We start from the raw sequence: 16,469 nt of genomic DNA on the forward strand, positions 1-16,469 counted from the left end.
GACGTGTAGTTGTGTAATTTGCTTTTATATATGTTTTATGTATAAATGTCTAGTTTTTGATATTTTTCCCATTACCGTCATTACCGTGTATGAACGCCAGGTGAGCATATGAATAATAACTCATTATTATTATTATTATTATTATGTGCACAAAATAGCGCATCAAATTTATTAATACTTGTTGCATCTTTTTATACACAAGCAAAGAGATCATGGCAGTGGGAACATGAGAAAACCATCCCTCCTTCTTCTACCGCTTCTCCTTCAGGGTCACGGGGAAACCTGGATCCTATCCCAGGGATTATCGGGCACAAGGCGGGGTACACTCTGAACAGGGTGCCAATCCATCGCAGGGCACAATCACACACACATTCACACACTACGGACACGTTGGACGTGCCAATCAGCCTACCATGCATGCCTCTGGACTGGGGGAGGAAACCTCCGCAGAGAACATGCAAACTCTGCACACACAGGGCCACGGTGGGAATCGAACCCCCGATGTGAGGTGTGAACCCACGGTGTGGAGGTGTGAGGCGAACGTCACATGCAAACCAGGAATGTCACATACACAGATCAGCAATAACATTAAAACCACTGACGGGTGAAGTGAATAACCTTATCTTGTTATGACGGCACCTGTAAAGGCGTGGGATATATTAGGAAGCAGGTTAATAGTCAGTTCTCGAAGTTGATGTTTTGGAAGCAGGAAAAATGGGCAAGTGTAACGATCTGATCAACTTTGACAAGGGCCAAATTGTGATGGTTAGACAGCTGGGTCAGAGCAGGTCTAAAATGGGGGGGGGGCAAATGTAATAAAGGCCCATATATATATATATATATATATATATATATATATATATATATATATATATATACACACACACACACACACGTACATACACATTGTTTATATCCTCCTGAGACCCCGCCCATTTACTTGTGTCCTCTGTAGTTGTTTTCATGCATGTCCTTTGACTTTTTTGAGCCACTCTAGCAATTCCTGCTGTACTATACAGAGGACATCCTGGGCTTTCTACTGATATGTCACGTTATAGGCTGGGATGCTAGGAACAACTTCTTACACTGCATCCAAAATGGCCACCATAATAACAAGCACATTTTATGGAAAGATAAATAGTTGGAATATTGTATTTTTATATATATATATATATATATATATATATATATATATATATATATATATATATATATATATATATATATATAATCACATATATCACATATTCTTGTTTATTAAAGTGTCAGGAATAATACATTTTTTTTCTGAAAGCAGTTAAATGGTTTGTGTTTAAAAATATTAGCCTTCTAATGAATGTCAATTATAGTGGACACCAGGACCATCTAAATGTGCTTAATGATGCCATGTTCTATACACACACACAAAACACACACACACACACTCTATTCACTACAACCATACAATACAAGAACTTTATATTTAGGACCAAAATAACTACAGTAAGGTCAGTGTGTATTACAATGCAAAAACAAGTTAGATTACATGGTGTATTATATTTCAGATTTATTCACTCTCTACCCCAGGCAGGCCTTTCATCTTATTATAGTGAATAATATGTTCCAAACAGTAGAGCAGACCAAATAAGAATTACAAAACATCCACTATGTATATACTGCTAACTTTTTCCCCTGTTCCTGTCAGCTTACCGGTTTTTCTCTGCTGTCCCAAAGAAAAAAAAAATCATGTCTTCTTTTATGTTAAGTTATGAACAGTATTTGGGTTGGTAATGGCATAAGGGTAAATAAAATATAGCAGAATTTTCATTTTCAGGTTAACTATCCCTTTAATTTTTTGAGCACATATAGACTAGCATCAAAACACAGTGGTTGCAGACACTTTGGGGCTTACTATCCAGAAAAGACAATTAAAGCATTAAACAATTAGGCAAAAGGAGCCTTTATCTGTCACATATACATTACAGCACAGTGAAATATTAAAACATATATATATCCATCCCAGCTTGTTAGGAAGTTGGGGTCAGAACACAGGGTCAGCCATGACAACCCTGGAAGAAAGAGGGTTAAAGGACCAACAGTGATAGCTTGGGCTTGAACCCTCAACCTTCTTCTCAGTAACCCAGAGCCTTAACCATTGAGCCACCACTGCCCTAGTTAAAGAGCTAAATTAGGCACAACCTAAAGACAGTTTGAGACAACTTGGCCATATCTGGTTATTGCTGGGGGACCGTGTATCTATGGTGGTTACGGCCCTGCGTCTTGCGACCTTCAGAGGTCTTGTGGAGACCATATCTCGATGGGTCAGAGCTGTTCTGGTGGCACAAGGGGGACCTACACAATATTAGGCAGATGCTTTTAATGTTATGTTGTATATGAAAAACACAAGAAATAAACATGAGGGAGACCAAGGATAAGTAGTAAGTAACTTTATTGGGAATATTGGGAAAGAACTTCAAGTAGCATAGTGAAGTCAGCAGTGAGATGCGCAAGCTGATAGCGAGTGTTCAGATCCAAATCCAGCCCTAGGACACATAGAAGAGAATGAACTGCATTAGGCGGTGATATTGATGAGTTGGACTCATACTTTAAGATTAAGATTAACTTTAAGATTAACAGTCAGATTTATTATTCACAATGAAACCTAGGAACTGGGGAGTACAGACAGAGAGGCACGTGCAGAGACACACACACACACACAGAGAGGCCTATGCAGCCACACACACTCACGGAAGGAATGCAGAATATTATGAGGATTATAAGGATATTATAAGGATAATAAAAGGAGTATAAGGATTGTAAGGTTATTATAAGGTATAGAGTAATGTAAAGGGGGTAAACTATTTGCAAGCATTATAAACAGAAAATGTAGAACAATATATGAAAGAAACCACAGTAGAAAACAGGAATGTAGAACAAATATGAAAGAAACTTACTCATATTGTGTGTGAAGGTGTGGAGAATCCTCTGCTCACGGTAGACCAGTCAGGACTGACACTGACACAGGTTATTTTTTAAGGACGAAATGTGACAGGCCCATTATATTATATGGGTATTGGAGCTGGGCTACACCTACTAGAAAATTGTTGATTCGTGTACGTAATGGTATTCTGGAAAAGCTATGTCTAAACATATTGATGTTTGAGTTTAGAAAACTGTATAAATAAGGGAGTTTCAGCTCCGGGTGTCAGATCGCTTTTTGGGACGTCTCATACTGTGGGGATCTCGTGTGGTGGAACAATAAAACTTGGACCTTGCTTTTCCTCACTCTCTGGTTCCGTGTGGTACTTTACTTGGCACCCAGGTAATTGGTTGCAAGTATACTTGATTTTGTAAATAACTTATAATAGTAACTGTGTAGTGGTCAGAATTTTAGCCCACAGTTATGTACATACACTGTACATTTAATAGTGTGTATTATTCAGTAGCATTAAATACATTAAATATAATAATATATATTATGAATATAATTACAATTTTATGTAATATACAATACAACTGTATACAGTGAAATTTTTTATATTTGAGTTTCGAGTGCGCGATTGGCCCATACAAATCGTCTCGCGCAGGATAAACCGTTAGAGCCGTTAGATTTATTTCGTTTTTAAATTTAAAACTTCAACGGTCAGCAGAGGGCGCTGTTTCTCCTATTGGCTTAAAAGCGCACGCACCTGCCTGACCCCGCCCACTGAATACTCCTATCGTCCAATCAGCGCTCGTTTATTATTCCGTTATGTTTTTCTCGGTGTAGCTCAGTCATATCCCGGGTCCGGGCTCTGAGATATCTCTCTCTCTCTCCCTCTCTCTCTCTGTCTCTCCCCCTGCTGCGGCTTCACCATGGCCGAAGGCGGAGAAGGCGAGGACGAAATCCAGTTTTTACGCACTGTGAGTACGACTAGGAGCTTTAATTCACAGTAATAAGATTCAGCTGTGTCTGAACCGGTGTGAATGTAGAGGAAACGAGGAGTGCGTCGTGTTAAATTGAGCCTTTAACGGTCGGCAGAGGTGCGCGTGTGTGTGCGTGCGCACTGGCGCGCTCGCGTGTATGTCTATGTGTGTGCGCGCGCGGACGTGGGTGTCGGTGCTGCATGTTTATGATTGTATATTTGTATCATTTCATAGTTGTGCTGCAACAAATCCGCAACCAGGAGCTCTGCTGCACACACACACACACACACACACACACACACACACACACACACTCTCACACACACACCCTGAGAAAATGATGCAGTGCCGTTTACTCTCCATTAGAAAATCAAACACGCATGAGGATACGTTCAAGAGCCAGTGTGCATGAGGGTTTAAAATATTTACATAGTAAATGACTTTAATCGCATCATAAGAAAAGTTTCAGGGGGTTGAAGGGGATCAGTCTGATGGAGATGTGGAGATGTATAGTTGGTGGTTTATTTCATCTCTCATAAGTGGCTTTTAATTATATAAAATAAGGCCAGACCACCTCATCCCTGAAGATCATCATGTGAAGTGTGCACAGCCAAGCAGGAACACACACACACACACACACACCCCACACAAGCTTGATCAGAATCCACTGCCCCTTGAAATGATTACATGAAATGATCCAAGGAGCTTGGAGCCTGTCCCAAAGAATGTTGAGGCACAAGGTGGGGTGTCAATCCATCGCAGGGTACAATCGCACGCACGGACAATTTAGAGATGCAGACCAGCCTACAGCACATGTCTTTGGACTGGGGAGGAACCTGGAGGAAACCGGGTGAACAGGGAGAACCTGTAAACTCCGAGCACACAGGGTGGAGGCGGGATTCGAGCCCAACACTGAAGGTGCGAGGCAAACGTTCTAACCCCTAAGTCACCATGACCCCCCCCGAGATATAAGATATTTTACTTATAAATGAGTTCTGTGTGTCATGCAACAGTGCTAAATTGACACATATTGTATGTTCAGAAAATCATTTTTCAACTTAAATGGTGAAAATGTATGACATTGGAAGATTATTATTATTATTATTATTATTATTATTATTATTATTATTATTTCAGGTATATCGTTTTAGCCTTTTAATTTAACTCGTTTACTTTTTTCTTTCTAATTTGATTTCTAGATATTTAGAGAGAATCCTAATTCGCATATCCTACAAAGAAATTCCGATCCATCTGGATATAATCTGTGTATAAATAGTTTATGCATGAAAGGGTTAAGATGGAGAAATTTGGCTCGAATTTATGCAGTAATGAAATGTGATGACTAATGAATTAATAACTCCGGATACGAATACGAAAGAGTGCGGCCGTGTTGCGTTCCCCTGGCTCAAAACGTTTCACCGGATGAAGATCTCACTAATTCGACGCGACAGTCTTAACCGGCGAGTGTCACAGGTCTCAGGTTTGTCATTTGTGCTGCGAGGGTTGGTGCGTGGATCAAAGACAGATTATCGGTGCGTCATTGTTGTCATGAGCTCACGCGTGACCCTGCATGCGTCCGTGTCAATTACAGGCCACAATCACGGTCTCGTTATGATCGCTCGCTGCCAAAGCGTGTTTAGCAGCTCACAGGAAAATGCCGTGTGTGTGGATCCGGCTCCCTTGATAAAAAAAAACGCTGACGGTTGATCACTCAGGTTGCTAGTCTTTGCAGATCTGGTGACGAGTTCTTGCTGCCAGTGTACAGCTTTAATATCATGCTGTGTAATGGTTTTCTCGTTTCTGAAGTGGGTCTCACACACGGAAATAACAAACACTATTGTTGTGTTACAGTTGGAGCACGCTGTTGATACAAAACACTACTAAACTGGCTGTCAGGTTATCCATCCGTCCATTTTCTGTACCGCTTATCCCATACAGGGTCACGGGGAACCTGGAGCCTATCCCAGGGAACTCAAGCAGAAGGCAGGGGACACCCTGGACAAGACTGTCAACCCCAACGCAGGGCACAATCATTCACACACACTACGGACAATTTGGAAATGTCAATCTAGCTACAATGCAGGTCTTTGGATTGGGGGTGGAAACCAGAGTACGAGGAGAACATGCACACTCCGCAGGATTCGAACCCCCAACCTCAGAGGTGCGAGACAAATGTGCTTTTTCTCATTTTATACTGAGAAAATACACCAATATCACCTTCATTTATGCCAATAAAGCACTCAAATTTCAACTGAGAGGGAGAGAGAGAAAGAGACTGAGAGAGAGAGAGAGTGGGGGGGTGGGTGGAGGAAGAGAACGAGCACGTCATCATCATAACTCTGATGTTTTGCATCACTTGCAGGCTCGGTTACTGTCAGGATGTCAGCATTGCTTTGAAATACTATAGGTTATAAGCTGGGACAGAGAGCTTTCATAGAATGGAGCACTCGGTGTACAAGTCCTTGGGCGTTTCAACCCTGATACGCTCTGGTAGCACGAATCACCATCAACTACTCCATCCACTACTGTTCATTCAGTATACTGTAGAGGAGAAACCGGATAATGTCATCAAAGAGCGCATGAATCCTATTGGTCGCTTGTTACATGACAGTACAACAGTAAGAATGTCTGAAAAAGAGCAAGGGAGTGAAACAGCAGCGAGGAATGTGAACAAGAGAGAGTGGAGAATATTCTGAAGAAAAGCAACAAGATGGGATCATTACAGGACTAGTAGACTGGAACGCGCTCGCTCTGTCGAGCTCGTCTTCATCCATATGCTCACGTTTATTCCTCAGGCAAGCAGAAATATGCTTTGTTATGAAATGTACGAGGCTTTTCAAACGTCTGGTGCTGCGATTCAGAAGAGAATAAAAACAGAAGGATGTCACGAAGGAGACGAACTCGTACGTAAAGCACGCAACAGCGGAACGGCGGAAGTGAATCCTGATTGGATACTACACTCTGGTCTGAATGCATCAGGTTTTTTAGATCCACCCACCATATCGGCCAGTTTGTAAATATAATTTGCTCTACAGTCTGTCAGCCCTCCTCGGTCTCAGCGTTACAAAGGCCACTGCCGACAAGACCGTAGTGTGTGTACGAGTGCATCAAATACAGCGGAGACGTTTCATCTCGATGATACTGTTGGGTTGAGAAACAGGCCACCAATCAGAACCTCCAGCACCAGTGGTGCCGTGTTCACGAACTGAAGACTGGAGCTGGAGTCGTCGAACTTACCTTACGTTCACATTCGCTTGTGTCTCTGGGAGTGGAGCAAGGACGACTGTTGTCGCTTGTGGGAGTGTTTGGTCCTGTCCAGCTCCCGTGAGAAAAGGTACGTTCACTCACACAGTGACAAAGCGACTGGAGACCGGTCATTACTAGAGGTGGGCTTGATCAGCAGCAACTACCAATAGGAGTGAAGACGGTAGACAAGGTGTCGAAGGATCCTTAAGAAGTCTTCAAATCTCTTCAATTCTTTAATGTAAAAATAAGGCCTTAATTAGCGTTAAAATGTCTTAAATTCACGTTTGAAAGGTCTTAAACATGCACCTTAAAGCAGATTCAGATTTTATTCTCGCTCGTTGCTTTTTGAAATGGTAAACCCATGTGACCGTGTTGCACTCAGAGTGTGTGTGTGTGTGGCTCATCTGTTTTTAAAGCCGGGTTCACACTGTACGATTTTGGCCACGATTTGGTCATCTGAGACAAATTTTGAATATCCTAAAAGATTCCTATAATCCTAGGCCAAAATCTGTAGTCTTTGATCGCTAGTTCGACGCGTTCCCCGACAGCCGATTAATATCCGTTGCGATCAAATTTTTCCTCGGATTAAATTCTGACAATGTCAGAGGATTTGAGGCACGGTCCTGTAGTGTGGCTCCTCCTACGCCGTATGTGTCTTCTTGCGTGAGTCCGTTTTTCACGTCTTGACTGTCGTACAGTCTGACATTAACGACAACAGATCCTCCAACGTGACGTGGCTGCGATGGACTGGCACCCCTGTCCAGGGCATCCTTGTGCCCCATGTTCCCTCTGATAGGCTCCAGGTTCCCCACGACCCTGAAGGATAAGCGGCCCAGAAAATGTATGGATGTCTCCATGCAGATTTACTGATAGGTTGTGCCATGCGGGTCATGTGATTAGTCCGAGGAATCATTCGAGCTGAACCTCGCACCGGTAGGTTTCCTCTTCAGGTGTTCACTCGTGAGTTGTGTTGTTAGGCTGATTCATGTTTGCAAATATGACCTTGAAACTTTTTCCTGACCTTGACGTGCATGGAGTTTACATGTTCTCCCAGTGCTTCGGGGGTTTCCAAAGACATGGTTGTTGGTTGATTGATTGGTATTTCTAAATTGTCCGTGGTGTGTGAAGATGTGTTGGCACCCTGTCCAGGGTGTACCCTGCCTTATGCCCCGAGTTCCCTGGGATAGGCTCCAGGCTCCCCGTGGCCCTGTGTGTGGTATGATAAGCGGGATGGACGGATAGTAGCAATATCTCTCTCATCATGTTACAGTTTGATAAGATTCTCCTGTTACATAACAGACTGGAGAACTAGAGAGAAGGAAACCAACATGTGTGTATAATGTAAACACACACACAAACACAAAGAGGCATACTGTAAGAGCAACTGCAACGGAGCGTATCCAATTGGCTGGGCTTTAGTCTGTCACTACACACTATGAAAAACCATAGTGGTTCCAGTAGGTTCCCTTCCTCCCTCCCTTCCTTCCTCCCTCCCTTCCTCCCTCCCTCCTTTCCTCCCTCCTTCCCTACCTCCCTACCTACCTACCTCCCTTCCTTCCTTCCCTACCTCCCTTTCTTCCTCCTTCCCTACCTCCCCACCTCCCTTCCTTCCTCCCTCCCGCCCTCCCTTGCTTCCTCCTTCCCTACCTCCCCACCTCCCTTCTTTCCTTTCTCTCTCCCTCCCTCCATTCCTCCTTCCCTACCTGCCCACCTCCCTTCCTTCCTCCCTCCCTTCCTCCCGCCCTCCCTTGCTTCCTCCTTCCCTACCTCCCTTCCTTCCTTCCTCCGTCCTTCATTCCTTCCTTCTTTCCTTCCTCCCTCCCTCCTTCCCTACCTCCCTTCCTTCCTCCTTCCCTACCTCCCTTCCTTCCTTCCATGCTTCCTCCCTCCCTCCCTTCCTCCCTTCCTTCCTTCCTCCCGTCCCTCTTCCCTACCTCCCTTCCTTCCTTTCTCCCTCCCTCCCTCCATTCCGTCCTCTAACCCTACCTTCCTCCCTTCCTTCCTCCCTCCTTCCTCCCTCCCTCCCTCCATTCCTTCCTCCCTCCCTTCATCCCTACCTCCCTTCCTTCCTTTCTCCCTCCCTCCCTCCATTCCGTCCTCCAACCCTACCTTCCTTCCTTCCTACCTTCCTTCCTTCCTACCTTCCTTCCTTCCTCCCCCCTCCCTCCATTCCTTCCTCCCTCCCTTCCTTCCTTCCTCCCTCCCTACCTTCCTTCCTTCCTACCTTCCTCCCTACATCCCTTCCTTCCTTCCTCCCTATCTCCCTCCCTTTCTTCCTCCCTCCCTTCCTTTCTTACTCCCTCCCTTCCTTCCTTCCTTCCTTCCTTCCTTCCTCCCTTCCTCCCTCCCTCCCTACCTTCCTTCCTTTCTTCCTTCCTACCTTCCTCCCTTCCTCAATACAAATTTGCTACTCCTTTAAAAACTACAATGTACACAATCCAGGTAGATACACATGAAGCTTTTTTTCAACACGTGGCACGTCTCAGCCTCTCAGTGTCACTTTTGATCTTGCACATTTCACCGCTCTCACGTGGAACATTATTTCTTCACTGGTTTAATAAACATCGAAATACCCGTACCGACCAGATTATTATAAACAGACACGATCTCAGTCAAATTTGTCAATCCCGCGAGATTTGAACTCATAGGAATTTTCACAGTGTTTGCGTTTTAACCGATGCCAGTGCGTGTGTGTCTGTTCGAATTGCATAGTTCTCTTTTCTTTTAATGGTAAAGCTTAATAACGATTGATACAGTCCTCCCCACCTTTGTCTGAGTTAGAAGGTCCCCCGACTGTGTGACTGTCCTGCGTTCGTTACTGAAGTCACTGCAGAGGCTGTCTGATTTACTCTGTAATTAAGGGTGTGTGTGTGTGTGTGTGTGTGTGTGTGTGTGTGTGTGTGTGTGTAAATGCAATCTCAGGATTCTGCAGTACCCCTTTGATCTATCATTGTTGTAAGAGCACACTCTCTTAACATCTCTGTCTTTCCCTCACTTGCTTTTCTTGATCTCAATCCCTCATGCTAACTATGATACAGTATCTCAGTTGCTGATCTCTTTCTCCATGAAGACTCAATTGTGTGTGTGTCTGTGTGTGTGTGTGTGTGTGTGTGTGTGTGTAAAAGGATACTGCTGCAGTCAGTGTGCACCTTCAAACAGGAACTGTGTGCCATACTGCGTTGTTAGACTGAGTGAGTGCTTACAATGCTTTTGCAAGAAGCACTTTGGTGTGAACGGGAAGAAATGTACCTAAACCTACAAATATATCAGAACCGAAACGGGATTTATAATGTGAGGATTTTGCTTTATTATATTTTGATGAAAGGATTACTGTTGGAAAAATGGCTCGAACAATCAAAAGACATACACTACCGGTCAAAAATTTACACACACTCGTTCTTTATTTATTTATTTTCTCCAGATTTTAGAATAATAATAAAGTCATCAAAACTCTGGAGTAACACGGACGGAACTATGGGAATTATGCTGTGATAAAAAAATCCCAAATAAATCTAAATAATTTAGTATTTTCGCATCTTCGAAGTAGACGCCCTTTTTGCCGAGAATTTCCAGAAATGTATTCTTGGCGTTTTCTCACCCGATTTCTTGAGGAATTTCCCTGAGATGCTTTTTAAACAGTATTAAAGGAGTTCCCACCGACGCTGGACTCTTATCGTCTGCTTTTCAGAATATTTTGCTCCGAGTCGTCCGTTTAAAATAATATTTTTTTGTAAATAAAATGGTAGTTTTCTAATGAAAGAAATGAATACGTTGGCACGATTTTATTTTTATCTACAACACCGATTTCACACGTTTAATCACACACCTTCAGATCAAAAGATTTTTAACATCATGAGAAACATTTCAGTCTCCAAACTGTTGACCGGTTGTGTGTGTGTGTGTGTGTGTGTGTGTGTGGCAGTCACATGTGGACGTTTTCTATTATATATAGTTTGGAAAAGTACAGGCTTTTCCAGAAATGTAAATATATCTCTCTTTTGCGTGTGGAAGTCCACTGGGTGAAGCTTGGACGCTGTTTGCCACCACCAGGATCATTGAAACGGTCATCTGAGGATTTGCTTCAACTGAACAGTCCGCATCAGGTATGAGCGTCACATCCCGAGTAACGGGATTGGTTCAACTTGTCACGCTACTTCCTGTTTCTTCAGGGAACAGGTTATTATGGTTAGTAATGTATAAAACCAGACGTTTATAAGACTGTACTCGGAGCATGTAACTTGCTCACTTTTGTGCATCACTGAGAGCAAATAAATGGGAAATAAATGCACCTTTTGTACAAACCTACATGTCTGAAAATCTTCTACGAGATCAACTCCTGGTTTGCAGTGACGTATGGATCCTGTATATGAACCTGTGATTATGCGCTCCACCCCTTTTCCAAACCCAGGTTCAGTCCTGAGTGCAGACTCAAGAATGTGCTCTGAGAAGGCTCTCAGGTGTGCCACCATTTTGTTCCCCTCTACACCAGATGCTCCTCGACGTGTTGATTTCAGCCAGAGTGAACGTTTTTAATATGACTTTCGAGGACGTAAACTGGCGTTAAAGGGAAAACGTAAGATGGCGTTATAAAGCTGGTATGATAATGGACATCCACGGACACTGCGGGTCAGTTGGTTTTGCTGGAAAAGGGAGAAAGACTGAGAGAAAACATGAGACCCTTGTGAAAACCTGACTGGTATACTGTCTGTCTGTCTGTCTGTCTCTCTCTCTCTCCTCTCATATGTATCATATCATGCGTCATGTGACCAAGAACATTTAACGGCTTCTCCGTGGAGACCTCGTTGAGACTGTGCATTAGGAACCTACTCTCCATGACTCATGCTTTTTGGATTCTTTGTGTGTGTGTGTGTGTGTGTGTGTGCTCTCTCTCTCTCTCTCTCTCTCTCTCTCTCTCTCTCTCTCTCCTTCTCTCTTCACTTTTTCGCTCTCTTTCTTTCTCTTACCCACGCAGCACTGCAGCAGTTCGACCTCCTCTGCAGTGTGAGCAGTCACACAGAGACCACTCCCCTCCTGGCTCTTGTGTGTGTGTGTGTGTGTGTGTGTGAACACATCTATAGCATATTTGAGAGAAAATTCCTCTGTTTATACATTGTATGTGATTGAGATTCGGATCCACCCCACTGTTTTCTCTCAGTCTGTGTGTGTGTGTGTGTGTGTGTGTTCTGGTCATACTATCACCCTCCATCTGTCCATCTGACGTGCTGCCCATGATGAAGTGAAATATTCTGGGTATATATTCTCCCTGCAGGCTGAACAGTCTTTCTCTTGCTCTCTCTCTCTCTCTTTCTCTCCCTCCCTCTCTCTCTCCCTCTCTCTCTCTCTCCCTCTCTCTCTCTCTCACCCCCCCCCACTCTCTCTCTCCCTCTCTCTCTCTCTCCCTCTCTCCCTCTCTCTCTCTCACTCCCCCCCACTCTCTCTCTCTCTCCCTCTCTCGCTCTCTCTCCCTCTCTCTCTCTCTCACTCCCCCCACTCTCTCTCTCTCTCCCTCTCTCTCTCTCTCTCTCCCCATCTCTCTCTGTCCCCCACTCTCTCTCTCCCTCTCTCTCTCTCTCTCTCTCCCTCTCTCGCTCTCTCTCCCTCTCTCTCTCTCTCACTCCCCCCACTCTCTCTCTCTCTCCCTCTCTCTCTCTCTCTCTCTCTCTCTGTCCCCCACTCTCTCTCTCTCCCCCCACTCTCTCTCTCTCTCTCTCTCTCCCCCACTCTCTCTCTCTCCCCCACTCTCTCTCTGTCCCCCACTCTCTCTCTCTTCCCCACTCTCTCTCTCTGTCCCCCACTCTCACTGTCTCTGTCTCCCCACTCTCTCTCTCTCTTCCCCACTCTCTCTCTTGCTCTCTCTCTCTCCCCCATTCGCTTTCTCTCTGTCCCCCACTCTCTCTCTCTCTCTCTCCCCCACACTCTTTCTCTCTCTCTCTCCCTCTCTCTCCCTCGCTCTCCCTCCAATCTAGTCAGTTTGATTTATAATATGATTTAATTCAGTGCACATTTGTCTGTTTTAGAACTTAATGCAGCACAGTGTTATCAAATCATTAAGAAAACAGTTTCAAAATAACAATCCATCCATCCATCTTCTATACCGCTTTATCCTTTTCAGGGTCACGGGGAAACCTGGAGTCTATCCCAGGAAGCATCGGGCACAAGGCAGGGTACACCCTGGACGGGGTGCTAATCCATCGTAGGGCACAATCACATACACACTCACACACCCATTCATACACTACGGACACTTTGGACATGCCAATCAGCCTACCATGCATGTCTTTGGACTGGGGGAGGAAACCAGAGTACCTGGAGGAAACCCCCGCAGCACGGGGAGAACATGCAAACTCCGCACACACAGGGCCACAGGGCCCCCCCGCCCACTCAAAATATCAATCTAAAAAAAAAATAGTATTATTCAAAAATATTAACAAAACAGCTCTGATGTAACTGTATTAATGATAACATTTTAAAAGATCAGCGTCTCTGAGTCTGTCCCGGTAACACTGGGCAAAAGGCGGGAGAATTCACCTCAGGTGGGACGCCAGTCCATCACAGGCAAGGCTCGAAATTGCGACCATTTTGGTTTCATATGCTCCTGAAATTTAATCTGTGCAACCTCAAAATACATTTGGGAGCATTTGTGCGAGAGCAAATAATTGTTGTGGTGCGACCTACTGCTATTTGTTATTTACTACTATGACTACTATTATTACTTACTACTACTATTACTACTACTACTACTATTACTACTACTACTACTACTATTACTACTACCACTACTACTATTACTACTACTACCACTACTACTATTACTATTATTACTACTACTACTACTACTACCACTGCTACTATTACTATTACTACTACTGCTATTACTATTACTACTACTACTATTACTACTGCTACTACTACTAATACTATGGGCAACTGTGGTTCAGGTGGTAGAGCGGGTTGTCCACTAATCGTAGGGCTGGCAGTTCGATTCCCGGCCCGCATGACTCCACATGCCGGATTGTCCTTGGGCAAGACACTGAACCCCAAGTTGCTCCCGATGGCAAGTTAGCGGCTTGTATGGCAGCTCTGCTACCAAGAGTGTGTGAGTGTGTGTGTGTATGGGTGAATGAGACACAGTGTAAAGCACTTTGGATAAAAGCACTATATAAGTGCAGACTATATAGAGTGTATACTAGTACTACTACTTAATACTTTGACTAGTACTTACTACTGCTAATTGTTATTTACTACTATGACTACTAATATTACTTACTACTACTACCACTACTACTATTACTAGTGCTACTACTTCTATGAGTACCACTAAAGTATCGTCAAACTCATTGAACTTTTTTTTGTTTGTTTTGTTTATTTTCCTACTCTTTTACAGACAGTTTGTTAGCTAAATTGCATGATGTACCGTAGAAATGTCCTCAACAGTGGACAGAGGAGGCTGGTCCATAGAGGCAGAGGTGGTTGCTCCTCCTCTATTTTTGAGAGGCAAGAGGGAGTTCAAAATATTTTTTAAAAATAAATAAATAATTGGTTGAAATGAACCACGAATTTCTGATTAAAATGCTTCAACAGCGATTTTGTAGTCACACCCATGCCACAGTTTGGAATACGCAGCAAAGGTAAGGATCAAGACTGCTGGACGACCAGGTCACCAGAAAGATTCAAAGCTGAATCAGTTAAACAATATTAGTTTGCAAAGAAATCTGTGATTTCCAAAATGATTACAGATCATCAAATGTCGACACAATTTTTATATGTCCTAAAATATTGAAAACATTTTAAATGTATTGCTGTAATATATTATAAACAAATATTATTTGTTTGTTTTATTAATATATATAAAATAATTTTTCCATAAAGATGCTTATTTAGTGATGACGTAGGAATAATAAAATAAACACTTCACCAACTACTATGACTACTACTAGTGCTACGACTACTATTTGCTATTTATTGCTATGGCTACTGCTTACTTCTACTTATTATTATTATTATTATTATTACTACTACTACTACTACTACTATTACTACTACTATTAAGGTGGGAGAATTCACCTCAGGTGGGAAGCCAGTACATCCCAAGGCACTATTCACATAAAGTCTATTGAATAGGCATGAGAAAGGGTGTGGCCCTTTCTCATGCGTAGGTGGATGTGTTACAGAAGAAAGAAAGTGTGTCTCCAGCTTGGCCTCCCCCACGTCATGCAGTGAGCACACAGTCTTTACTCTCCGACTAGCCGAGTGTTTCTCTGCCTGCCATTTTCCATGATGAGAGTGTGGGCACTGAGCTTGTGCTCTGAATTTTATAACCTGCATTGTGTTTATAATTAAACCGGGTCAAGCGAATTCATTCGGGTCCAGAGACATCGGCTTTGCGACATTGTTTTAGGAACAGAGGGATATGATCTGAAAGACATGATGGCGTCGTAATATACAATATTCAATCTGCTCTGGTGGAACGTTTCAGGCTGTGCAGATCTGCTTTAAAATGAGGGCCCACACCTATGCTCAGTGGTTAAGACATGGGGCTATTGATTGGAAGGATGTGATTTCAACCCCTAGCACTGCCAAGCCACCGCTGTTGGGCCCTTGAGCAAGGCCCTTAACCCTCAACCACTCAAATGTATGAATGAAATCAAATGTAAATCACTCTGGATAAAGGCGTCTGCCAAATGCCGTAAATGTATGCACTTTTGTGCCATTTCTGTTGTGTAGTGATTAATTTTTTTATTAGGAGGAACCACCAGGCCAAACAATTTATCGTTTATCATATTGCTTACCCCGAAATGGACCACTCACAATCGCCCGATTTAATTAAAAAAAAAAATTTAACTCACAAAAGAACGTATCAGAAAGAGAAACTCTCTCTCTCGCTCTCTCTCTCTCTCTCTCTCTCTCTCTCTCTTTGCGTCTTCATGTTCACAAGCGTTTCAGCTTTTCACTGACAACCTTGAGCTCACACTCGATCCAACACAAAAACTCCTCTCCACAGCACAGGCTAGCTGTAATTACAACACTGTTTACTTATCAGCGTGACACGAGACAGTAGGCCAGTGAAAATCCACAACATTTGTGTTCATTATGGTTCCTCACGTCGGTATAATGAGCTGCACAAACACTTTGATCTACAGCTACAGGCTGCACAAGATGGACGACGAGAACTGCGCAGGAAACGCCTTTGGTTTTAAAGCCGTGCAGTCCAGAATGACCGATGGGGTGGCTGTTGTCACTCGCGCTGCGCCACTCTGATGTTTAATGCTGTAATTTTGTTGTAATGAACTGAACGCACACAGTGTGATTTTGTTAGAGATTATGTAATAAGTGTGATA

The 16,469-nt window shown here is 43.5% G+C and overlaps 1 protein-coding gene across 7 annotated transcripts in view; it reads left to right on the plus strand.

The window, feature by feature from the left end:
• Positions 1 to 3,738: 3,738 nt before the first annotated feature.
• The window catches only part of ryr2a (ryanodine receptor 2a (cardiac)), a 215,474-nt gene continuing 202,743 nt past the window's right edge, over positions 3,739 to 16,469 (plus strand). For all 7 annotated transcript variants that reach the window (XM_053684904.1, XM_053684908.1, XM_053684905.1 and 4 more), the window contains exon 1: positions 3,739 to 3,882. In XM_053684904.1, the coding sequence (XP_053540879.1) occupies positions 3,835 to 3,882 (48 nt within the window). In that variant the 5' untranslated portion in view covers positions 3,739 to 3,834. The remainder of the gene's footprint in view (positions 3,883 to 16,469) is intronic.

Source organism: Ictalurus punctatus, chromosome 13, assembly GCF_001660625.3.
Source record: "Ictalurus punctatus breed USDA103 chromosome 13, Coco_2.0, whole genome shotgun sequence".
NCBI lineage: Eukaryota > Metazoa > Chordata > Actinopteri > Siluriformes > Ictaluridae > Ictalurus > Ictalurus punctatus.